At 32.0% G+C, this 25,836-nt stretch overlaps 1 protein-coding gene and 1 long non-coding RNA gene across 3 annotated transcripts in view; one reads left to right on the top strand and one right to left on the bottom strand.

Annotated features, from left to right (window-relative positions):
• The first annotated feature begins 1,112 nt into the window (after positions 1-1,112).
• Positions 1,113-4,692, top strand: LOC105326966 (uncharacterized). Its single transcript, XR_004601795.2, has 3 exons — positions 1,113-1,263; positions 4,142-4,202; positions 4,352-4,692. It is a non-coding gene; the product is annotated as an uncharacterized lncRNA (long non-coding RNA).
• The window catches only part of LOC105320465 (polycystin-1-like protein 2), a 30,202-nt gene continuing 8,949 nt past the window's right edge, over positions 4,584-25,836 (bottom strand). For both annotated transcript variants that reach the window (XM_066087793.1, XM_066087794.1), the window contains 16 exons: positions 24,758-24,910; positions 24,534-24,651; positions 22,765-23,012; positions 21,745-21,975; positions 20,253-20,703; positions 19,938-20,128; positions 18,671-18,892; positions 15,821-15,991; positions 15,586-15,746; positions 14,765-15,452; positions 14,445-14,577; positions 14,069-14,316; positions 13,785-13,962; positions 7,185-8,444; positions 6,743-6,843; positions 4,584-6,126 (listed from right to left, as the gene is read on the bottom strand). In XM_066087793.1, the coding sequence (XP_065943865.1) occupies positions 5,965-6,126; positions 6,743-6,843; positions 7,185-8,444; positions 13,785-13,962; positions 14,069-14,316; positions 14,445-14,577; positions 14,765-15,452; positions 15,586-15,746; positions 15,821-15,991; positions 18,671-18,892; positions 19,938-20,128; positions 20,253-20,703; positions 21,745-21,975; positions 22,765-23,012; positions 24,534-24,651; positions 24,758-24,910 (4,716 nt within the window). In that variant the 3' untranslated portion in view covers positions 4,584-5,964. The remainder of the gene's footprint in view (positions 6,127-6,742; positions 6,844-7,184; positions 8,445-13,784; positions 13,963-14,068; positions 14,317-14,444; positions 14,578-14,764; positions 15,453-15,585; positions 15,747-15,820; positions 15,992-18,670; positions 18,893-19,937; positions 20,129-20,252; positions 20,704-21,744; positions 21,976-22,764; positions 23,013-24,533; positions 24,652-24,757; positions 24,911-25,836) is intronic.

The following is a 25,836-nucleotide window of genomic DNA, read 5'->3' as shown; positions in this document are numbered from 1 at the left end:
TAAATAAATATTTTTATCCCTGTCCCAAATGTGAAGTTCAGATAAAAGACTGTTTTGAAAAAAAAATTGGGAAGCGTAACCCCCCCCCTTTTACTTCCCCATGCATTTGATAACACAATTAATGTATAAAGTTCACTACCAATTTGTCGTGGTATTAAAATGCATGAAACTAAAAAAAAAAATTTAAAAAAAATGCATATTTATTTGCATTTTTTTAAAACCAAAGTTGTCATTTTCAAAGTATCTCGCTCTTCACTTTCCGCGTTTCTGGGCACCCCGTTCTGAAAAAAAATTATTCCGATCAAAACTAAAATCGCATTAAATTTTCTCATTTCATTTATTAACTTTTTTTTTTATTAACCAAAAATGTCCCATTCAAGGTGTAAATATCTACCCGTGATGCATAATGAACCCGTCCTACACTTTTCGCCAAGACGTTAATTATTCAAACCGCGTTCTTAGTTACCCCGTTCTGGAAAGTTATATTCCATTCTTTTGCTAGTTGTCTCACTTCGCTTGCATCTATCTATTAAAACTAAAATCGCTCATTTAAGAAACGAATTGCCTTTTTCATTTATTCAACATTTGCCAATTCTTAACTTCTATGTGTAATCCAGGTAAGTTCCTAGTAAATATATTCACTGTTTACGTAATCATTCAATATTATTTCATTGCAAACATATTTTTTTGATACAAACGATCCCTGTCTTGGATCTGCCAAAGCGTGTCCACCACCTTACTCTCATTTTTGCTATTTCGGGCTTGTTTATCGAAATTGAAAGTAAGTTTTTGATTAATTTCACAATAATAACTTATCAGTTAAAACTCAATTATACCTTACTGACATCATCACGCATGTGTTGAAATACAAAAGGTGTAAGCAAGTGCAGGCATTTTGTAGTTTATTTGCAAAATGCCTTAATTTATAAGTCTAGATGTTTATAATATGTGTTTCGGCCTTCATTACGTTCAAAGATTACTCTATAAAGTCATTAAACGTTTTTAGGACTGGTTAAATGGAGTTTGAAAATGTCAAATAGCCTCCCAACATTGTCAACATCGCTAAATTACGACTGTAATACGTATTTTATAATAATGAGCAATGATAGGTTATAGAATATCAAAGTTCACAATGTAACATACAGATGTGGTAAAAGCATCGCAGAGAGCACTTGCAATATACAATGGGTCAGAAATATAAGTACATACCAATATTGATTTTAATCATACTTGGATTGGGAACATTTGCACTTGAGGATCATGGTAAGTATTTAGTTATATTACTGTCTTAAACTTTTGTCTCTTAAGATTGAAGCTAGCAGTAACCAGCGCTCGTTAAACTAGCAACGAAATTATATGAAGTACTAAAAGTTTGCAGAAGAAAAAGTGGGTTTGGTTACCAATACAAGTTAATGACCCATGCATCTTTTATTTTCTACTCTCAGAGGAAGAGGGCTCAAAAATATCAATTGTATCTTTTTACGATATATTTTGGTATAGAGTTTAAGAAAATATATCAACCAGTCAGTACAGCCGAAAAGTCTACATGCGTTTTAATTCGAATGAGGATAAAGTTGTCATCCTCTTCACTTAGAAATAATTCAACACCATTGTTTGAAGTTAAAATTCTCCACATTGACTTGACTTATATTGAATTTGAAATATTTTTCTTAAGTGATAATGAATTCACAATTCAAAACTTGATTAAAAAATTTATGCATCATCGTTTGCATAAAAAAATCAACTGTTCAAATAACGTGAAAAAAACCCCTGTGAGTGTACTAAAAACGATTAACACATTTTTTCATCATCCATCTTTTGAGAATATAACAATCAAATAGACGAAGGTACACGGCAGACCTGATGTTTTATGAATCAAAGGCAAATTAAAATCACTATCTAAATTCCATATCTTTTTTTGTGTAAAATTAGAATAGAATTTGATTGATACAAGTTCATTAAGGTTGCAAGTAAACATTCGATAAATTTTTCAACAGTGGATGGAGGGGTTGTTGTAAATCCTTGATGTAAGGGTGCAAAAGGATTAGTGAAATCGAAGATATTTTTTTAAAAATGTTTCCGGAAGAATTCCTTATTTTTTTTCATAGTTTTTAGGTAGGACACCATGCCATAAAAAGTACTGTAGGAGTTCTTGAGCATATATTTGTTTTTTAATTTATGTTAAAGATAACTGTCAAAGATGCAATAACCTTAGCTCAATATTTATGCGATAACATGTTCTATTTGATGAAGATTAATAACTACTTTAATAAAAAAAATTAATTACTTCCGTACTTTAACAATCTCCGAATTAGTCAATTGTTCCTGGGGACTATACGATTGTTATAGTAGGATGCTAAGGTAGCGTAGCGTATACGGGTTGCTGGTATAAATACATGTAGCTATTACATGTAGCTTAAACCATCTAATTATAAAATATACATTCTCATGCCTATTCTAGAGCAGTGCTAAATGACGATGGAGAAGAAAATGTTTTAAGCAGTTCTTTACTTTAATTAGGCATTAAAGATCTTTGATACTCTGAATAAATAGTCACTATTATATAACAAGAGGCCAACTGGCCTTAACGGTCACCTGAGTGTATAACCCATACACAAACTTGTCGAGGAGTCTCATATATATGCATTTAATTAGGTTTAATTCTGGAGTAAAAAAAATTATAAATTTGTTATGACGACCACCTCCCTGCCTGAAATCTTTCAAAAAGAAGAATGAAACCTATAATTTTAGTGAATAACTTATAGATCCGGTCAACAAAATCATGAATTCAGTTTTCCTTTCAGGTGTGTGGAAGTAAAGAAGATAATTTTTAAACATTATATACATTAACACCTATACATCCATTTTGGCCCTGCCCTAGAGTCAAAACCCATACTCCAGGGGACATGAAATTAAAAATTTTAGTAGAGGACTCCCTGGTAAACATAATTATGAAGTCAGTTTTTCATACAGATGTGTGAGAATAGAGAAGAAGATTTTAAACATTATATGCATTAACACTATATTGCCCCCCCCCCCCCCAATGTCCTGAACCCCTGACCCAGGGGCCATGTATTTCACAATTTTGGTAGAGGAGATAGTGGACATCATAACCATATATTCAGTTTTTGCCCACATGTGTGGGAGTAAAGAAGTAGATTTTTAAAGATTTAATACATTTTTACTATTATATGGCCATATTGGCCCTAACCTAGAGCCCGAACCCCTGACACAGGGGTCATGAATTTCACATTTTTGGCAGAGGGCTTCATGAACATCATAATCATGCATTTTGTTTTTAACAAATTTAATGGGAGTAGAGAAGAAGATTTTCTAAGATTCAATACATTTAACTATATGGCCATATTGGCCCCACCCTCGGGCCTGAACCTCTGACTCAAGGGCCATGAATTTCACAATTTCGATTTAAGCCTTCATAGACATCATAATCATGCATTAAGTTATTAACAAATATATATATGGGAGTAGAGAAGAAGATTTTCGTGGATTTAATATATTTTAACTATTTTGCCATATAGGCCCCACCCTAGAGTCTGAACCCCTGATACAGGGTTCATGAATTTCACAATTTTGGTTGAGGGCTTCATGGACATCATAATCACGCATTTAAATTTTAACAGATGTATATGGGAGTAGAGAAGACTTTCTAAGATTCAATACATTTATACTATATGACTATATTGGCCCCACCCCAGAGCCAGAACCCCTGACCCAGGGTCCATGAATTTCACAATTATGGTAGGGGCTTCATGGACATCATAGCCATGCAACCAGTTTTTTCCACACATGTGTGGGAATAGAAAAAAAGATTTTTGAGAATTTGGCTGGTTTTTTTTTTTGCATATTTGGCCCCACCTTTGGTACCCTGGGATAGGTAGAGCCATGAACTTCACAATTTAGATTCCTCTTACCATAGAGATGCCTCACATCCAATATGGTAATAATACGACTTGTAGTTTTTAAGAAGAAGTTAAAAATGTAAAATTGTTAACGCACGACGACGGACGAAAACGGATAGCAATAGGTCATCTGAGTTTACTTAGGTGACCTAAAAATATTATGTGATTATGGTTCAACTATTTCAAATGCCTGCAGTTGCATTTTGGTTTGTTTTTAAAAGATTGTTCCAGTCTGACCATCTGCGCCCCCAAATACTTAGATTTTGCTGGAGATCATTGCATGTAAGTTTTGTACAATTTATAAAATGCAACTTGATTTAAGTAAATTGCATGCATTATGCTATTTATCAAGATGTGCAACAATGCAATTATTGCAGTGAATGTTTAACTTTAATGTATATTGATCATGTATGCATTTTCCTTTGTTTCAGCTACTTCACAGCATGGAAAGGATGCATGGATGTCGTTAAACACTGGTGCAGAAATGTTCAACAATTTAAAAAAATGTTTGCCATTGTACAGGAACGAAAAGCCACTGCTTGTAAGGAATAGAAATGGCACAAACTTGGATCGAACACTATAGCGCGTGAACTTGAATGATAATTGATATTTAGTAAATGTGGAATTAATTATATAAGGTCATTGAAAAAAAAAAAACATGAATACATTTTGATTTTTTTAATTTCATAAAACAATTTGTAAATAAGCAATATTAATGTACAAAATATTTACATCTTTTTCTTCAATAAAACAATTATTTTAAAGTGAAAAATATTTTGTGTTTAGCAGTGTTTTCACCGGGTTGAAGTTTCACCAATAATCGAAGCGAAAACACAAAATCATAGCAAATCCAGATAAAATACAGCCGAATATATCTATAAAAATAGGAGTGCTGAATATCGAAAAGTCATTTAGTAATACCCGTGCTTGTTGTTGAATTTGTTCAAGGTTGATAAAATTTTCTGAAATAAGCCAATTTTTATCAATTGTCATTACACTGGTTTTCAGCTTAAAGATTTGTAATTTATTCATGTAACATAAATATATTTTATATCAGATAAAAATGTAAAACGTTCTTCATTCTAAATCTAGAGCGTCAAATACAATAGAATTAATAAACAACAATTTACAAGTCAGAAACAAATGTCAATCACCATATGCAAACAACGTACACTTGTATGTAATGTCATTAAGAGGGTTTGATGGTCGTAGCCATTTTTAGACCGTATAGATCTACTTCAGAAGAAGAGCTCTTTATAAAATATATAAATATTGGAAAATTTCTTGACTAAATAATAATTTATAGTTACACAAATAATACTTTAAAATTTTAGGTATATCTGATAGATAATTTGTTGACTATACAAACTCTTTATCAAAGACATCAAAGTAATTGGGTGCAGGAATATTCGTGGTCGGTTGCTTTCATTTCACGTTAATTTTCATAGACGTTCAAATACGATATTGATATTTACATGACTACAATTTAAATAACACTATTAATAATTTTATTTGATTTAACCCATCAAAACAATTAGACATCGTAAATTTGAAAATAAGAGTCTCCTGTTTAATAATAAACACAATTTTAAACGGTATGTGTTTACCTTAATCAAAATAAATTGTTATACTTCTTTTGAGACATAACCCTAGCTAAACGTCAGTGTACCAGTGTTTTCATAGATGTAACGGAATAAGGATTTTTTTGCAAACAAGTGTAAGAAATAATTTGCTTCAGTTAGCAATGCATTGCTATTATAAAAGGTGACAATGAAAGAAAACAAAAGTTGGCTGTAGATATATATATCCAGCATTCCAAGAAAGTAAGCGTCTAAATGAAAATTTGTGTTGCTTTGCAGTAGCAATATATCTATTAAATTCCAAACAAATAATTCAGATAGTAACATTGTGCCGGATAATTATGCCAGTAGCAAGTTGGCATTTGTGCACCATCCTGTCATTTTAGGATAATACTTCCAGTAAAAAAAAATACTTCTAAAAGCTAACAATAAAACTAAAAAAAACCGTATTTAAAATATTTATCTTAAAAAAACTTCAATGCAATGTCATCAATATGATCATATTTATCTCGCTTGTACCGATCGTTTTCAGTGTTTGTGTTCCATTTATCCTTATCTTGTAATCTTCTTCCACTTGTTTCATTGGATTCACATTTTTTCGTTTCCATGTATTTATTACCATTTTTCTACAATCATGAAAGTATACGTATTTGAATTTATCTAAAAATAAAATTACGTGGGAAAACTGTCATATTGTTGCTTTAAAAGTAAGAAAAATGCAACCGAGATATTAATGCTCTTTTTTCTTAAAAACAATGATCAGTTATTTAGAAGTTTGTAGATACATTAAAATAACTCTCAAATGAAACGTCCATCGAAATAAGAGAACGTAGTTGTATATGTAATGAATACATAGTGGTATCATGCACGATTTATTATATACCCATCAAATTCCCTTTCTTGATATTGTTAATTTTACAGAGTATGATCCGATTTTCCGCATCACATTGTTGATTTCCGAATCCATATCATTCCCCATTAAAACCAGCGAGGAAGTACACAATAAATAAGGTTTGTTATTTAGCGTTATTTAAAAAGATTTCTTAAAAAGATATTTTATTTAAGAAGAACGTACATGTAGTACAACTGGGTTTTTTTTTAAAACCTTTCAAAAGAAGGGTATATAACAATTGTATCATAATAGTTTATCGATCCCAAGAGCCGAATCACGCCACGTTGCCATGCGCAGATCATCATACCAAACGAAATGCTAGACATGATCCCCCCCTATATATATCTTACCTCACCAGTTATACCCATGGCGCCATGTAAAGTTCTGCTCAATAGATGTATAATGTTAAATACTTCATCGTCAGTGGACATTAAATTATTGTGCTTGTTTCCTACAAAAAAGGAGGTTCTGGATTGCGTTTTGACTACTGTAGAATCATTGGAATTCGTGGTGGCTCAATTTTCGTGGTATTCGTTGGTAGCCCTTCCCCACGAATTTACATCCTCAACAAAAACAAATTTAGAACGAGTTATCTTTGTTACTGAAACTGAAAACTGGCACATCCACGAAATTACATCCCCACGAATAAGCAAAAAAATCACAATCCACGAAAATTGGCCTCCTCGAATTCAAATGATTCCACAGTAACTCTTATGATCGTAAAAATTGAATAATTAACTACAACAACACTTTATAACAAGATAATAGAAGTTGTGAAAATTTTTACAATACCTTTGGTTAAGTTAGGCTTCTCCGCCTTTGTTCTTAATACCATCCCAAAAATGTCTTTGATCGTTTTACTGATGTAAAACTTTATACCAATTTTGTCGAATTCATCACTGAGAGTTGCCTTGACGTGTGAAATGCTGTTATTCAAGATTGCTGCAAATATTGTGATCAAAGTCATGATCACACAAAACATGTACATAACATAAAAGAATTCGGCAAAAGTCGGAACTGCAGAGACCATCGACCTAACGTTGTTCTTTCCTATGAAACTGTTTGCCAATGTTCCACATGTAGTGAGAAGATCTCGATAGTCCCGAAGTTGAACTCCAAATAAAAGCGTTCCAAGTATAACAAACATTACATAGATAATGAGAAAAATGAACCCAAATCCGCCTATGTCGCTTCCTGCATTGACTACGACCGATATAATCTGGGTAAATCTTTTATTGTATCCAAGGATGTTCAAAAGCTGGAGTGTTGAGAGAAAAACAAGAGTTGCAAACACAGCATTGAAAATGTTGTCCCATATTATAATGTGGTTGAAATTGATAAACTTATCTTCTTGTGTTAATAATTTATCGTAAAATAATTGCATCGCTTCCTTTGTAAACGTTGTTCTGACAATGTACACAGCTACACATACGTAGCCTAGGAAAATGGTCAAAATAATTACCCAACTCCATGGATGCATAAAGAAAGAACCACCGTGGAGCTTAATATTGAAAATAACTTGTACAGTTGTTATCAGAATGAATAAAATGGAAGTCGTATAGCAAAGAATAGTAAAGTTACCAACCATATCTGAGTTAAGAATTGGCCGAAATGCTTGTATTTCTGTCCATTTTGCTATACCACCTGTCTCCAAAAACTCCGTTAAATAAATGGCATGAACAAACAGATTACTATTTGCATTATATAAGGTGAATTCTACAAAAATGGCGCGTGTGTGCCGATCGATCCAATTTTGTTCAATCATATCCTTGATAAGTAGTTGTCCTTTGTCTTTATCCTTTGTGAAGCGCAAAATGTACCCTCCCCCATCATATGTTCCATATTCTCCTGTTTTTGGAGTTCCCCATATGCTCTCTGCATTTGTGTATTTCCAAGCGCCTGCGGTAAATCGGTTCTCTAGGTTTGTGAAAACTGCACATTTTGGTTCATATGGTTTCCATTTTTCACAATATTTAGCCGTGTCTGCATATTCATTTTCATATCCATGTATACATGGGTATGGCCACGTTATTTTCTTTACAGAACAGTATTCTACAATAGAAATACTTTTGTTTAAAAGTGTATAAACACAACAAGTTTTAATTAGCTTTTTAAAAAAAAAGGTCACCGTCTTTAGAGTAAACCCTAACAGCAATTAGTTATCAAAGACAGTCTTTTTTATATAAATGTCACCTTCTTCTACATAACATGGCGAGTGGAACATTTTTATGTCATGTCTTTTAAGCCTGCGTGTCTAAAATTGAGAAATGCGTACCCGAGCTTGTAAATTGTGATCGACTATAGGGTAAAAGAGATGTAGACTCGTATTATTTTGATAAAATCAAAGCTATACCACTGCTTTCATCATCTTGTTTAACTAATATTAGTTTTACCTATCTAAGATGTAAATAACTTTACCGATATTACCGATATTAGGCAAACTGCATTAATCTTTTTTTTTTTTTTTTTTTTTTATCATTCTTAAGGTCTTCCGTTTCCAACGAAAGACCTTTTTGTTTTCGTACGGTTTCTATTTCCCTATTATTATTAAGGACTTCCGTTTCCAACGAAAGACCTTATTGTTATTGCTTTGTTTCTTTTTCCCTTTTATTATTTTCTCTTTATTTTTTCTTACGCATTTTTGTACAAGCGATTTCTTGAAAACGACTTAATCGATTTTTGTGAAAATTTCAGATATTGTAGATATTGATAAAAACCTTATATACAATTTTTTATTTTAATGACGTCTTTTCCGTTCGGGAGATATTGAAGTTTTAGCGATTTTTAGAGGGTCTGCTTGTCATGTTATCTCCTCCTAAATGAAAAGAGATATTGAATTTTAATTTTTAGGGATTGTAGACGAGATATTGTAGATGTGTCTAAAGGCATTTATGATTGTCTAGCTTCAAAGGTGTCAAAGCTCGCCTGGACCCGAAAATAGAGTTTGAAAAAACGACGTGATTTTGAATGGTTTTCGTTCTTTATCTCCTTTCTTGAAAATATTTTAACATAACATACATAGCAAATAAAATTTATATTTACAAGAGATTTCATTTGATATCAAGATTAAGGGGCCGTTTCCTCAAATTAGGGGCAAAAAGGGCTACAAATTCCTTCTCCCATAGCACTTTACTGAGAAATATTTTGTAATAAGTTTAAGAAGCAAAAATTTTCATCTTTCACTTACAAAACTATACATTATAAAACTTGTATCATGCGTTACGTAATTAGGGGTTTTAAGGGGCCAGACGTCCAAAACTACGATCAATTATATCTAAAAAGGGACAAAAGTTTCGTTATCTGACCCCAAAAACGAGATAAGTAGTCGGCCCTAAAACGTCCTATCCCAGATAGCTTAAAAACGGTGACGAATTTCTAAACACTTGTTGAACAAAATATGTTTAATATCAAAAGACCTTTCATATGATGTCAAGAAAAGGGGTTGGCCCTTCAATTTAGGGACAAGAAGGGCTCTAAATCTTTATCCTATAGCACTTTACTGAGAAACATTTTGTAATATGTTTAAGGAGCAAAAATGTTTATCTTGCAATTATAAAACTATACATTATTAAAACTTTATCATGCGTTACGTAATTAGGGGTTTTAAGGGACCAGAAGTCCAAAACCTCGATCACATATCTCATAAAGGACAAATCTTTTGAAAAGCAATATGGAATAATAAATGCTTAGAATGTTGCTCTAGTCAATATTCAACCATCAAAATTTTGTCATATGACCCCAATAAGGAGATAAGGGGTCAGCCCCTAAAACGGTCTCTACCAAATAGCTCAAGAATGGTAACACATTTTTAAACACTTGTTGAATAAAATATGTTTATCATCAAAAGACCTTTCATTTGATATCAAAAAAGGGGCTGGTTCCTCAAATTAGAGGCCAAAAGGGATCTTAAGGATTTATTCCATAGAACTTTTCCCAGAAATATTTTGTAATATGTTTAAGAAGCAAAACTGTTCTTCATAAACATATGGAACTGTACAGTTTTAACGGTCCAGAAGTCCAAAATCTCGATCAATTATATCTCAAAAAGGACAAATATTTTGAAAAGCAATATGGAAAAATAAATGCTTAGAATGATGCTCTAGTTAATATTCAACCATCGAAATTTTGTCATATGGCCCCAATAAGGAGACAAGGGGTCAGCCCCTAAAACGGTCTTTACAAAATAGCTCAAGAACGGTACCAAATTTTTAAACACCTGTTAAATAAAATATGTTCAATATCAAAAGACCTTTCTTTTGATATCAAGAAAATTTAGGGGCCATAAAGGCTCTGAAGTTTTTCATTTATAGCATTTTATTGAAAAATATTTTAATATATATTTAGTAAGCAAAAATGTTCACCTCACATTTATTTAACAATAGATTATAATTATTTTATCGTGCGTTCCGTAATTAGGGATTTTACATATGTAAGGGGCCAGAAGTCCAAAACTTTGATAACTTATATCTCAAACAGAACAAGTATTTTAAAAAGCATTATTTTGAAAATCAATATAGAATAAAAAATGCTGAGAATGATAATCTAACAATAATCAAAATTTTATCATGTTGCCCTGATAAGGAGATACAGGGTCAAATATCAAAGTCAAGGTCATATTACCTTCAAAAATCGCACGGAAGACCTCCTCGTTGCTAGGAACGAGATCGTGTCTTGTTTTATTTCTTTTTTTTTTCGTACAAATTTTGTGCCGCGATTTCTCAAAAATGGCTTTGCCGATTTTCAGGAAACTTTCAGATCTTATAGATATTGATCTAAACTTAATATGCGGTTTTTTTTATGTCGTCATTTCTGTTCTTAAGATAGTTACGTTTTAGCGATATTCAGAGGGTCGGCTTGTCCATGGATCTTCTCCTAAACGGTAACAGATATTTAGTTCAAACTTTCAGGGATTGTAGACAAGCGATTGTAGATGTGCGATTTGGAATTCATATTTGCCATGCTCAAATGGTGTTAAAGCTCGCCAGGACCCAAAAATTAAGACAAAAAAGTCGTATTTTTTATGGTTTTCTTTCTTTATCTCTTTTCTGAAAAATATTTTGTTAAAACATGAAATGTAAAAAAAATTCTTATTTGCAGAATCTTTCATTTGATTTTAAGAAAAGGGGACTGGCCCCTAAAATTATGGGACCAAAAGGCCTTAAAGTCTTTCATTTGTAGCCCTTTGCTGAGAGATATTTTGTGAAATGTTATAGAAGCAAATATGTTTATCATACAGCTATATATCCAAACAATGTAATGTGTTATGTATAAAGGGTTTTAGGGGCCAAACATCTAAAATTTCGATCACCCATGTCTCAGATGGAAAAAGATTTTGAAATGCAGTACAGAAGAAAAGATGTTCAAAATGATGTACTAAATAATATGCTTCTTTCAAAATTTCGTTTAACAGCCCCTTAAAGGAGAAAAAGGATCGGCCCCTCAAACCTTCTTTCTCATATATCTCCAGAACAGTAACAGATTTCTAAACACTTTTTGAACAAAATTTGTTTAGAATTAAATGACCTTTCATTTGATATCAAAAAAAGGGGCTGGCCTCTTAAATTAGGAGATTAAAGGGCTCTAAAGTCTTTTATCTGTAGCCCTTTACTGAGAGATATTTTGTGAAATGTTATAGAAGCAAATATGTTTATCTTACAGTTATGTATCCAAACAATGTGATGATTTTATCATGTGTTACGTAATTAGGAGGTTTTAGGGGCCAAACATCTAAAATTTCGATCACCCATGTCTCAGATGGAAAAAGATTTTGAAATGCAGTACAGAAGAAAAGTTGTTCAAAATGATGTACTTAATAATATGCAACTTTCAAATTTCGTTAAACGCCCCCTTAAAGGAAGTAAGGGATCGGCCCTTTAAACGTTCTTTCCCACATATCTCAAGAACGGTAACGAATTTCTAAACACTGACAAAATGTGTTCAGAATTAAATGACCGTCAAGAAAAAAGGGCTGGTCCCTTAAATTCAGGGACCAAAGGGCTCTAAAGTCTTTTATCTATAGCCGTTTACTGAGAGCTATTTTTGAAAGTTATATAAAAGTTAATTTTGGTATAATACGTTTAAATTCTAGCCAAAAAAAATGATTTTTTTCTTGCGTTACCTAATTGGGGTTTTTAGGGACTAGAGGTAAACAAGTTTAATCTTTTCTAACTTAATTGAAGAAATTCAAGTATTTAAGAAAAAATGTAAGAGAACTAATGAGAACTTATAAAAAGCGATACCAAAAAGTATTAGTACTTCACTCCTTTTTCAATATCATGTTTTGTTGTCGAAAATCAAAGTCGATGATGTCATAATTCCTTCTTAAAATCGGATGGAAGATATCATCGTTGCTGGCAACGAGTTTATGTCTAGTTGTATTAATATTTGAATTAACAATACTAAAATACCAAAATAATTTCAATAGATATCATAGATTATTACTTCAACTAGTTAGACATGAAAACCAAAGGCTGAATTTCATTCAAAGCAATTTGTATTGCTTTTTCATTTTCTCACTTTTTAAGATTTGAAATCTACGAAATTTGTAAAATCGTACGTCAAAAAGACCATCTGAAAATTATCTCCCTTGCGCCGAACAGTATTTCAACCAATGAAACAAATGTAAATTTTCACATCATGTATTTTCTACCAATCACAAAGGAGAGGAAGTACAAAACCCGGAGACTGTAAATTATTTCAACTCTTTAAACCGTCTTCCAAGGAAGACGGTAACAAACGTATTTTACACCTTTTACAGAAATGACCTATATTTATATGCAAATTACACTTGCATAATTAAATGTTAATCTCATTCATCTTATTCAATTTCTTTGAATTTTAGTCTTTATGATGTGACAGATGGTAAAAATTCAAGTGTAAACCGGGACTCAAACCCAAGGCCTCTTGCTACCGTGCCAGCACTCTAACCACTGAGCTTTTGAGACCAATATATTGACTGACAGTCACACATTGTTAACTCGGAGACATACTTCCCCCTCTTGGTAGAAATTTGTCCTCCCATTTACAACTATACTAGTATATCTAATATAGGCTCTGACTACCGTGCCAGCACACTAACCACTGAGCTTTTGAGACCGATATAATGACTGATAGTCACATACCTGATAACCCAGAGATACTCCCACCTCTTGGTAAAAATTCGCCCTCGAATTTACGAGAACTGTTCTAAGAATTAAGGAAATGTTGTGAAACATGTTCCAAGGAAGTGATTGTGGGATTATTACGTTAGACGCCAAATGTAACAGGAGGTGAAAAATCAAGTCTACCGGGACTCGAACGCAGGCTGTTGGCTTAACCACTGAGGTACTGAGACAAGAGATATTGACTAACAGTCACACACCTGTTAACCCGGTGACAATAAGATATGCATACCTGCAGGTACAGTTCGTAATTGCCGTAGCTGAGCAGGCCCAACTCGGACACTCGCATCGTCTTTAAACATCTGCTTATCTTTTTCGCTTAACGTTCTGTTTGCATAGTTTGTTTCCGGGTACATTGTAGGAACAAAAGTTTTGTTTAGCCAGTTGATGAAATCCTCAATTTTCTTTATCTGTAAAGGAAATTTTTTTGCCGAAAAGTTTTACAATTCATGTTAGAGTCTACGTAGAATTCTTATTTTCACCATCAAAGAATAGTTTTTTTGAAAAGACCTTTACCGATGAAAACCCTCCTTTTCCATGTCCATTAGAATCCAGGTAGTTCTCGATATTGGATTTGTAGTCGAACGATCTATCATCTCTCTCCAGATAACTTATAGAGTACAGCGCAGAAAGATACACAGCAGATATGACTAATTTAGTTAATGCCTTCTTAGCTCTCTTTTCTTGTTGCCTCTTTGCTCTCTTCATGTCGATATCCTCTTGAGTCAATTGAATTGGATTTTTAAGAATGCTGCTTGCAAATGCTAAAACATAAAATATACTTCTATGAAGCATTTTAAAAAATACTTGAGCCTTCTTCAAAATAAAAATGCAATTAGTTTATAAACTTTAACAACTAATTTAATTAAGAAGATTTGTTGTAAATATTTACCTGCAAATTGTTTTGTCGATGACTGTTTAAAGTTTTGAGAAAGTTCTTTTAAATGATCTAAATCAATATCTGCAGACATGTCGTATATAATGGTTTTGAACACTGTTGCAAACAAAACTGCCACAAAACAAACCTGTCAAATTAAATCATAAGTACTGTAAAACTTTTTACACTTTCCGCTTTTTTGAACAAGAATGAATGGAAACTGAATCAAAAAATTGTTGAGGTGTTAGTTAATATATACTTTGAAACTTTCGATTAAAATCAGGTAAGATAAATTACTTCACCCTAGATTTAATGATCTATTGATATTTTCTTACCTTTATTGGATCAATAAGTGTAATTGACTCTAAAAACGATAAAATAAAGGAAGAAAGCCACTCTTCAGACTTGGAGCTTCCCCATTCCATGCTGTATAGCAATAGGAAAAACGCAGATACAGCAACAATTATCGTTAACATTATCCATGCCACGTAAACAATCCAATACGGCAATAATCTTTGTTGTTCCTTGATATATGTTTCAGGAATAGCAAACACATCTTCATCATTTTTCTCTTTTTTATCAAGTTGACCTTTGATGTTCAGAGATCCTTGCCTTAATTGTCTGTTTCGAAAAAGAACTGTGATAAATAATATTGGAAAAGTAGTTATTACGATTCCAATCAAGGAAACAAATAACGTTGTGGGAGATATTCTAAATACTCCAATTTGAGCGAAAGTGTTAGCAGCCTCTTCGTTTGATTTGTAGAACATAGCATTGGAAATCATGCTCAAAAAGAGTAAGGCCATCAAACATGACAGTCGTTGTACCCTCGTAAATCTACTTCTCTGTGGTCGTAAAAGGAGAGACAACCAAAGGTGGTGCTCAGTAACATTTATCTGTGCTTGTTGGGCAAGAAGCGTTTTAAACGTTGTCAACGATTCAATTGTCGAAACTGGGAGTAGGCGTTCTATCTGTCCATCCTCTTGGGTTAAGGATAGCCAAGTCTCACACAGAAACACAACCCTAGTAAAGGTAGTTCCAGTTTCAGTTCAAGAAATATCATTTAAAAATATGGAATATCATAACAATAGTAATTTTTTTCATCGTTTACAACAATCAAAATTGATATATTATAATGGGATTTAATATATCATACCGTTCGTCTGTTTGGAGGTCAGTTATTTCTATTTTATTGAGATACCAGTCTTGTAGAGATCCTTCTCCTGAACTGTCATGCCATATTCTAATGTACTCAAGGTCACCTAAATTATGTCGGGTGCCGAACACAAATGTAACTATGCTGCCAGAAGATAACCCCTGGAATTGTATAAAATAAATCAGTTATTTGGATAGTAAGGATTCGATTCAAACTCTAATTGTTCTTGTCCTACCTTTCGAACACCCCCATGCAAAGAGCGCGTCCTAGAATCATCCTGTGAACCACTCAGTACAAAAAAAATGTTAGAGGTAGTTCCTGCGTGTCTTCGAAGCCCCGTGAAAACGGTTATCTTATAAAAATAACTGTCATCTGCGTCATGATCGGACAGAAAAGAGACTGACCACTACAAAATAGTTGATGAATTGTTAACCTGTGAAATCATATGAAATACTTCAACATACATATTCTGTTTTTGTGGTTTCACAATGTTACATCGTTTCAAAACAATCTTGTCTTATATCTATCATTTCAAAGTGAGGAATGGAGAAAAGTTAGAAAAAATATGAATTAATTTTTCAATGATTGGCAGAAACAAAGATAAATATAATAAGATAAAAAAGATAAATCACCACTTGCATGAGCTCTAAAAATTACTACTTCATGCAGTTAATAAATATACTACCTCATAAGTTTCTGTTTCAACTACGTTTTCCTCAGTATTTAGATAATCATCAAAATGTTTGTACCCAAACTACGATTATTCACTTAAACGAGAAAAGTCGGCTTTTTTGTTTTAAAAAGTCTATGCTGATTTTGTAGTGATAAGTACCCTGATGATAATGTTAAATAAATGTGAAGGAGTTCAGAGAATTTCCGAACGTATAAAAAATGTCAGTTTTTTTTTATCATGAATCCCTGTAAGAAATAATTTTTTCTATGAATTTCTTCAGGTACAACTTGACTTTGACCCGTGCGTGCACGGGTTGACATTGCATATCGGACATTTACGAAATAGATACATCGACACACCGTATTGTTGACATTTACATAACAAAGCAATGCTATTAATTTCACTACACTTTCCTTAGTTAGAATAGATCTAATCTAACTGTGTCTTAGGAAAGGTCCTCACCACGGACAGTTAGAATGCCTCCCATATTCTCGTAATGTAACAGAAAATTGCAGAATCGCCCCAAAACTATTTTTGAGAAAATTAATAAAGTTGCATTGAAAATAACAGCCAAATTAATCATAATAAACCATTTTGAGACTGACTGCAAATACCTTTCATCTAAAAATTTAATCCATATAATGTAAAAATTCAAAACTTTTTCAACAACGTACACGTATTTTCTTTGCTACAGAGACAATACATGGAACGCATTCTATCGTAAAACCGGGTCCGCAGGACATAAATATATTTTTTATCATTTTAAAGTAGATCCAGTGGTCTGTGATGTCATACTTTTTTGTGAAACATTCATTACTTTAAAATTTGTGCAAGATAGTTATATATATTTTATGTGAATATAATCACATGGATGTTATTAGAATAACTGTTAAGTTCAAGAAATTAATTTTATCCTAAATTTCCAATTTTTTATACATTTTATCTATGCTAAGGGGAAATTACTCCTTTTTTCTTACTTTTCTTTCTGTTGTATGTCTAAATGCCATAGTTTTTCTTATCCCAGCGATTAATTTTAAAATATTTTTGTAGTTTTAGTTTGATAAAGTCTGATAAAGTTGACAATAAATTTAACAAGATAATCAAATTATTGCCTACCAAAAGTTTACTTTTAACAAAAATTAATACGGTTTTCTGATGCTAAAATATGCTTTAGTTTATGTTTATCTGGCATCTCAAAAAGTGTGATGACATGTATATTTTTTCTAACAATTGATGAAATTTAAGTCTATTAAGTTGAAATCAGTTTGGTTTTTCAACTTTCATCAAAGAATTTTACGAGTATGGAGTTACCTTAACGATAAAACATTCTATATATTATATCTTCACTCTCCTAAGAAATAAATTGTGAATTTTATGCATGAAATCAAATATTTTTTTGCCATCACGAAGACAAAAGTAAGTACTAAGTAGATATTATATATGAACGGAATATATAGCAATTAAATTTCAAATGAAAATTTACACGTATTTGTATTATCGTTTCTGAGTTTATTAATGCAATATGATATTGTGGAAACATAAACTAAAGATCCCGTTAACGTGAATGTAATGCGCACGCGCTAGATTGTAAAATCCAAAAAATCCAGATGATTTCCGGGATTTTTTGAGGAATTTTCTCTGATTATTAATCAATGAAGCTTAATTGAGAAAAAATAAAAACAAATCGGCAATCTTCAAGTTCCAATGATGTTTAAAATATATAAAACAAAATTCAGTACTCTTCCGATTTATCGGTATTAAAGCTAAAAAAAATTCAAATCTATTCTTTTGATATAGTAGTATAGATGGGTGAACATATTAAGGAAGAAATCTGTGAATTTTTGCCATATATTGATTTCAATGTTTTCACTGACGTACTGACATGTTTGCATGCTTATAAAAAGAATTAACAAAAAGTAATAGAAACAATAACATGGAACAAGCAATAGAAGTCTTATTCTCGTTAAAATAATGCATTAATAAAAAAAGTTGTATTCTTTGTTTTTGTTAAATCTGGCGTAATAATAGTAATTAGTAATAAAAGAATTGTTTTTCTTACCTGTGCATAAGAGTCTTAGTAATTTATGTTATTATTAAAACGATAATCATTTTCAAGAATTATAAACATATCAAAATAAAAAAAAAGATTTATGATTGCCATATACTGTGGTTTCATTAATATTCAAGGGTATCAATTTTCGTGGATAAAGTGAAAATCACAGTTTTAAGGATACATGTACGTAAGTTCGTGGCCAATGACCCTATCAATACAAAATATTAGTACAAATTGCAGTTCAATGAATATTTAATTTCAAGAATAAACTTAACAACGAAATCAACGAAAATTGGTATTCAACGAATATTGATGAAATCATAGTAAGCTGTTTTTAATATATATATTTCTCATCTTACCCTGTCTATATCTTTCATATCTTCTCGACGCAAGATCACAGCTAACACAATGTAAATGACGAGTAAAGCAATGATGGTTCCATACACGGAGGCATTTTTCGCATCAAATTTGTCCCAAACATGATACAGATCTATCAAATTTAGCGGGATGTTAAAAGTTGTTGAAAAAATATGTCCTGTGCAACGACACAATGTTTCATCAATTGTGGTCATTGGTAAGACCTAAAACATGAATCAAAACAGTTAAATTAAGATATGCAATGTATCAATGCCACAGCTTGACTTCATTATTTTTATTTATCGTTCTTAAATGTTTAAAATTTGAGGTTTTTTTAAAATTATTATTTCTTTTCGGATCTCAGTAACACCTGTAATATGAAAAATAGTAGTCAACAAATCATAATTAGTAATACTTATCGATTCGATAAACAAGTGACCTATTTCTCATTTCTTGACTGTTTAAAGGAACATGGTCACAATTTTGGTCAATTGCTTATCATTTTAAACATAAATGAACCGTTTCTAGGGTTTGTTACATTCAATTTAGTTTAGCATTCAAAATGTTAACAAAAACTAATACGAGCTTTGTTTATATAACAAAGAATTGTAAGCTTTGTTTTTCGCTTATTCTTCAAAGACCAACTCTTAAATTTTGGTTGACTATAAAAATACCTTACTGAAGCATCGTAAACATCAAAAACATAAAAAATATAAAATGAATGTTTACCAAAACCGTTACCATGGCCCTTTATATTGTTAAAGTAATGGAATGCTTATGAAATATTTCTACAACTATAGCTCAATTAACAATGGCCGCCTCACTATGTCAGCTATATACTTCATATTAGCGGCTGCCCAGAAGCAGGGAACACAAAGCAACAAAAGTAACAAACACATGTAGCTGTCAGATATCATCCTTATCATGTTTTGTTGAATACCTGCTCAGTTTATCTCTAAGACACATGGAAATATTAATAAGTATACCACAAATGAAACATAATGTTAAGATAATTTTACGTGGTTTTTTTTTTTTACTACATTTAACAGTAAAATATTAAACCATTAAGGAATTTATTTAAAATTGGATGTACGGTTTTTTTTTACACAATCGGTAAGCACATCGTTCAGGTTATGTGCGTTAGATAATTATTCGTAATTGTTTTGATCTTGAACGAAAAAAAAGTTTCTTCTCCTCTCCTCTCCCTAAGAAAGAAACAAGACTGAAAAGTTTCAAAACTTGCATATCGGGTTTTTAAGCAAATCTTACTTGACAGTTTTCTGAATCCCACGTGTTTGAGTCCTTATTCCATGATCTACATGCTGTGGTTATGATCTGTAGTGTGAAATTGGCTTCCTCTGGGTCAAAATATGATGTATTTTTGTTGTCAGATGCACGTTGAGATTTGTTGTATCGATCGTTATTCAGAGGCATGAATGACGTCTTTTTCGTCCAGTCAACTTTACAATATTTAATGATAGTAAAAGAATTGTTAACAAATTTTCAAATTATTTTGAAATACCGTTTTGAACCATATAATCTGAATGTAATCAAAACATAACGTAGATCATGCACGACTGATACCTTCGATGGGTTTGATGCCAAGGTAACATATTCCACTCGGGCACACTTTAGCCGGAACAAATATTTTGTATCCGAGTTCAGAGTCCCAGTTTCTGACGGAGGATCTAAAATGACCTTTGTTCATTACAGATGATGTTGTTGGAAAAGATTCTGGCGATACGTATACCCAATACATTGTCCTGTTTTCAATATCATTGATATCGAAATCCTCTGGTTTTAAATAAATTAGAATTGCGTCATCGTCGTTTTCGACGTCAAAATAAAAGTGCGTTATCTTTTCGTCTAAATTATCACTATATAAAGGAGTGAATTTATATGGTTTTCTTATTCCTTTGTTTTCCAATTTCACATCTACAACAGTTTCGTTTCCAAAATTAGACACGAGTACGTCAGAGGTCAGGCTACTAGCATTATAACTGTATATTAATGGATTCTTCCCAAACACACAGATCTGAAACATTCATATAACGTTACTATAAATGAGCAGTTTATGCATTCTTTAGCAACAATGTAAAATCAATGATAATTTAATTTTCTTAATTTGCTTTTTAACCATTTTACGTTTCATGAAATGATTTGATTTGCATAACTTAAGAATACCCATACACTACTCATACAAATTTAATTTTGCTATCAATCCACTTTCAAACATTTGTAAATAACATTTTAACCTTTAATGCATTACTTTTAATGCCGTGAAATTTTACGAATATTTGGAATAGGCTTTTGATTTTCAACGTGCAAATCTTTTCACTTTTGAGTAATTCAGATGTATTTTAAAATTTTCAATTAATTCCGTTTGTCAAAAATTTATCGATGCAATTTTCCATCGGCAGATGTAAGTAAATCTATATGTAGTACACGACACCAATAGTATGAGGTTTAATTCAATCCAGTGAAATTAAGCGAATCAAAATAACGTTTGATTAAGGTCAAGATCTAGTAAATGATTTCAGATTTTTTTGGTGCTAAAACCATTATGACGTCATAATTGATTTCAATTTTCTCGTATTTTACGGTTTGAAAGAAATTATATAGAAATTAAAACAATATCTTGATATTCTATATTTAATCACGGAAGAGGTCATCCCGGTACTTATATGCAATTGGACATCATTTGACAGAGGAGGTCAAGAGCTTGTTTTATGCCATTTTTGGAGAAACTGTATGCAATCTAGATATATTATAATAGTAAAAAATAGACAAAACTCCGAGATGTTACTTTTATCCTTCATTTTTTTTATAGAAAATGGTTGTTTAAAACATGATTTTTCATTGTGTCTACCAAAAATTTAAGCCCCGGTACACCCTATGAAACAAATATATTGTTATGAGGCATCATTAAAATAATTTATATCCTGAATTTCACAAACCTGTAGGCACCTTTCTTTTACTAGATCTTGACTTAAAATTCAATCTTCGATGTTAACGTTTAATTAGATAGAGAAATGTGTACGGTTGTTTAAAACATTCCTTTTTAGGTGAACAATACCTTGACTTCGATAACGGAGTGAGGAGAAGTGTTATTAATGTCTACAACAAATTGTTGATAATTCAAATTTGCCGCCTTCTCTGCCTTGAAAACATCGATTGTAATCTTTTTCATTAAGACTTTGAGATATTGCTGATGAAACTCCATTTGTTCTCCTAATACCATCGTGGACATTACAACAGACTGAACACTCATTATCACGTCCTGCAGCCTATGGAAGTATATTTCTGCCTGTGAAATCGAAAACATGAATTGTAAACAGATTGAATTTTTTTCCCTTTTTAACATTTCTTTCGTATGCTTACTTTTTCACAAAATATCGACAAAACTCAATGAACATACTAATTTGATACTTTAAAATGCAAAGAAATATGGGGATAATAGTAAGTGTATCAAATATTATCTGTTTTTGATAATTTATTTCTTCTCATAACTTAACTACAAGTAAAGTAGCTGGGGGTTTATATACAGAGAAAAATTACTGCCTTTTGCTTTTTGATGGAGGAATTCAGGTTGCACTGACTTCTAAATGATATAACTATACACTGTAGTAAAATATGGTAAAGGAGAATAAAAGAAACTACAATAAGCTTTTCCTGGGGTCTTATTGATTATTGTCTGTTTTTAATTTCTTCTAATCAGTTTTTGTTTTCCCCTCTTTCTTTTGCTTTTTTGTGGGATGATAAATTCTTGATCATTTTTGGAAAATTTGTTTTGCTTCTTACTGTTGTTCCAACTGGATTCTTATTTGTATAGATAATCGAATTTTCTGTGCATTGAATTAGTTTTCCACATAGCGTTAAGCCAACGTAGTTTGAGTATTCTTAGAAAAAGGCCCGCATATGTGTGTTTTAGTCCTTGGTTTTCACTCTAAGCGTCACAACTTTACAGTAAAGCTGATTGAACATTTTTAAACAATTACATTCTTCATCATAGATATGATAGCATTACAGTAAAGCTGATTGAACATTTTAACACAATTTCAACTTTTATTATAAATACGGTAGCACTATAACTTACAATTTTCTTCTGTATTTCTTGTGTTTTATTCTCATGCTCATACAATTTCATGAGAAGTTGACTTTTTTCTTTTATTTCGGTGAGGTCCCGGTCTGTTAAATTCCTTTGTATCAAAATATGCTGTTGTTCGGATCTAAGTTTTTTAGTTCTAAGTCCAGTCTCTATTGTCTCCAAACTTATAATACTATAATCCTTCGGTTTTGTTGGAAGCATCACATCAACAATAACATTTACAATTCGCATAATATCTGCATGAAAAAATTTAAATGTAATGAAATGAGTAAATTACATATCTATGAATACCTGTGTGTATGTGTTGCATTGACAAGTAAAAAAAAGTATCTAATATACAGTGGGCTACGGTAAATTATAAGTATGTTTAATGTAACTTAATTTCTTACTGGGGCACTTTCCTTTTCGACAAAAATAAACCTACCCTTTAAAAAACTTGTAACAATTAGCAGATTGATGGTTTTATAAATGAAATAAGTGGAGTTAAAAGTTGTCTACCCTGTTGGTTAAAAAACATAATTCATAAAAAAATTATTTTGGACGTCATACATCCCCTTTAAACTATAAATGTTAAAATATTGACAGATATCGTACAACATACAGCTTACTGAATAGATATTACATCAAGTTAATACAGGTAACTCTCGATAGCTCGAAGTCAATGGGACCGAGGAAAAACTTCGAGGTTTCAAGAGTTCGAGTTTTCAAGAGTTCGGAATTTTCCAAGTTGACCGACGGGTTTTAAAATTAGTCTTACCGGATGTTATGATTCAGCCATTTATTTAGTGCTATCCTTACGCAAGTGCTTTAACAACGTTTTCTTTTCAGTAAAATATACAGAAATGGATGTTTTTCTTTAAAACTGAATAAAACAACTATTAAATAAATTCATAATAATTATTTATTTTATGCATCATATTAAGACCAGATTGCTCAGTACTACTGTACTGCGAGACGATCGACATGTCATAAATGTGATAACTGAGTACCACCCATTGTTCCCACTGTACAGGTCCTTCACCAGCTGTAAGAACTTGTTCAGCAATAATCATTATAATGACTATGATGCTGCTAAACATAATTTTTACAGTTTTATAATTTTAAAATTTGACCATGGCTCAATTTCATCGTTTCGTCTCAATTAATTTCTCATTTTCATTGCGTCTCCAAATTATCGTAAAACGGTTGGTGTTGATTATAGTTTAGGTATCGGTATGGGCAATCATTAAACAATTATCACCTTGCAGGACAAGTGTCGCCTAAATAAACAACCCGGGACACGGGTCCCGCGTCTAACGCCTGGAGCAATTTAAATGACCAAGTAGGTGTTAATTAGGTATAGCGCTTGGAGATACAGGGCGACTTCGAGGTATCGAGAGTAAAAAACTATAGATTATGAATAACGGGACTTCAGTTTGACTTCGAAGGATCAAGGGTTTCGAGAGATCAAGAGTTCGAGAAATCAAGAGTAAATTTGCTTAGTTATATAGGGAAAAAAACCGGGACCCTAGACTCACTTCGAGCGATCAAGAACTTCGAGGGATCGAAGTTCGAGCCATCGAGAGTTACCTGTATAGGTTTTTGTATTGCTTTTGTTTTTAGATGCAAAGTGAATATATTTCAGTGATATTGTAAGAGTACTTCCTTGACGTGAAACATTAATAGCATATACATGAATTTATTGATGGCCTTAACAGGTTTCAAATGAAATTTCGCAAAAAAAAAATATAATTAATAATCAATACGTATATCCTTACGTTTCATTATTTCTATAACGGGCTCGATGTAGTCGTTTGGTAATGGCTTCATGGTTTCATCCACTCGGATTGTAAAGCACTCGGTCATATTTTCAACAAGTTCTATCAAATTGTTTTCCTTAAATTTCAAGCATTGTCATTAACTATCAGGTCAAGGTACACAATAAGCGGTTTAAATATGCATAAAATCATTTCACATGTACCTGAAATGACGAGATACTCACCAACATATCTAGGGAAATATAGGATGGCTCTCTAACCAGTGCACCGATGGAACTAAATATCTGTTGTATATCTATCAGACTAAATTTGATGTAGTTTTCCTTCGTACAACTTCCACTATCCTCAGTTAAGACTTCAATCATATGTGAAATTATCTACATAATAAAACAATGTAAAAAGGATCAAATGAAATTTGAGAGTCAGTCGTACAGTGATAAGCAAGATACAGGGCTCACAATTCTTTGTCATGTAAACAAGGATCGTACCTTGTTTTTGTTGACATAGTTCAATATACACGTAAAAAATCTTTGTTAAGCTGATTTGTCTATTTTCTCATTTATTTTAAGCAGTTCCTAACGTTAAACACATTCATTTTTTGTCTCTAACTGGATTTTTTACTTCCACATTCAAGATGTTAACAAAAGCTTTGTTTACAAAGTTTGGAATTGCGAGTTCTGTAACTGGCTTATAACTCAACGACTGACACTCAAATTTTGGTTGCCTATTAAAATGCCTTACTAAAGCATTGTAAACATTAAAATCAGGAAAATATTTTTTGACCAAAATCGTGACCATGCGCCTTTAAGTGCTTTAGTAACGTATTAGCACCGCTTTGCATATTACGTTAGCCATAAATGGGAGATAATTTTAAATATTTGAATAGTTGCTGGTATTTTTCAAATGTATCTTTTCTAAAACCATTGGGCCAGAAAAAACTATATCTTGTATGGTATTATTATCCTCAGAGGAAGGTTGAGGTTACGATAGGGTCCAATTATTATATTATATTAAATATAGCTTTAGATAGAGAAACGTCGTTAAAATCATCTTCCTATAACCCATTTGGTCAATAAAAATCCTGAATATTGTGTGAATAAATCCTCAGATTATTCAGTTTGAAGTTTTTAAAAAAATCATCACCCCTAGGGGCTAATTTTTATGTAAGAATATTACATGGATACATCTGTTAAAAAGCTTGTCAAAAACCAAATGGTCAGAAAAGCTGAATCTAGTGTGGAAGCATCTTTAGATCGAGTAGATATGAGTTTGTTCTGATTATAATTATTTTTCTTCAAAAAAC

This window comes from Magallana gigas, chromosome 6, assembly GCF_963853765.1.
Source record: "Magallana gigas chromosome 6, xbMagGiga1.1, whole genome shotgun sequence".
Classification (NCBI taxonomy): domain Eukaryota; kingdom Metazoa; phylum Mollusca; class Bivalvia; order Ostreida; family Ostreidae; genus Magallana; species Magallana gigas.
This window is presented reverse-complemented; position numbering and strand designations above follow the sequence as displayed.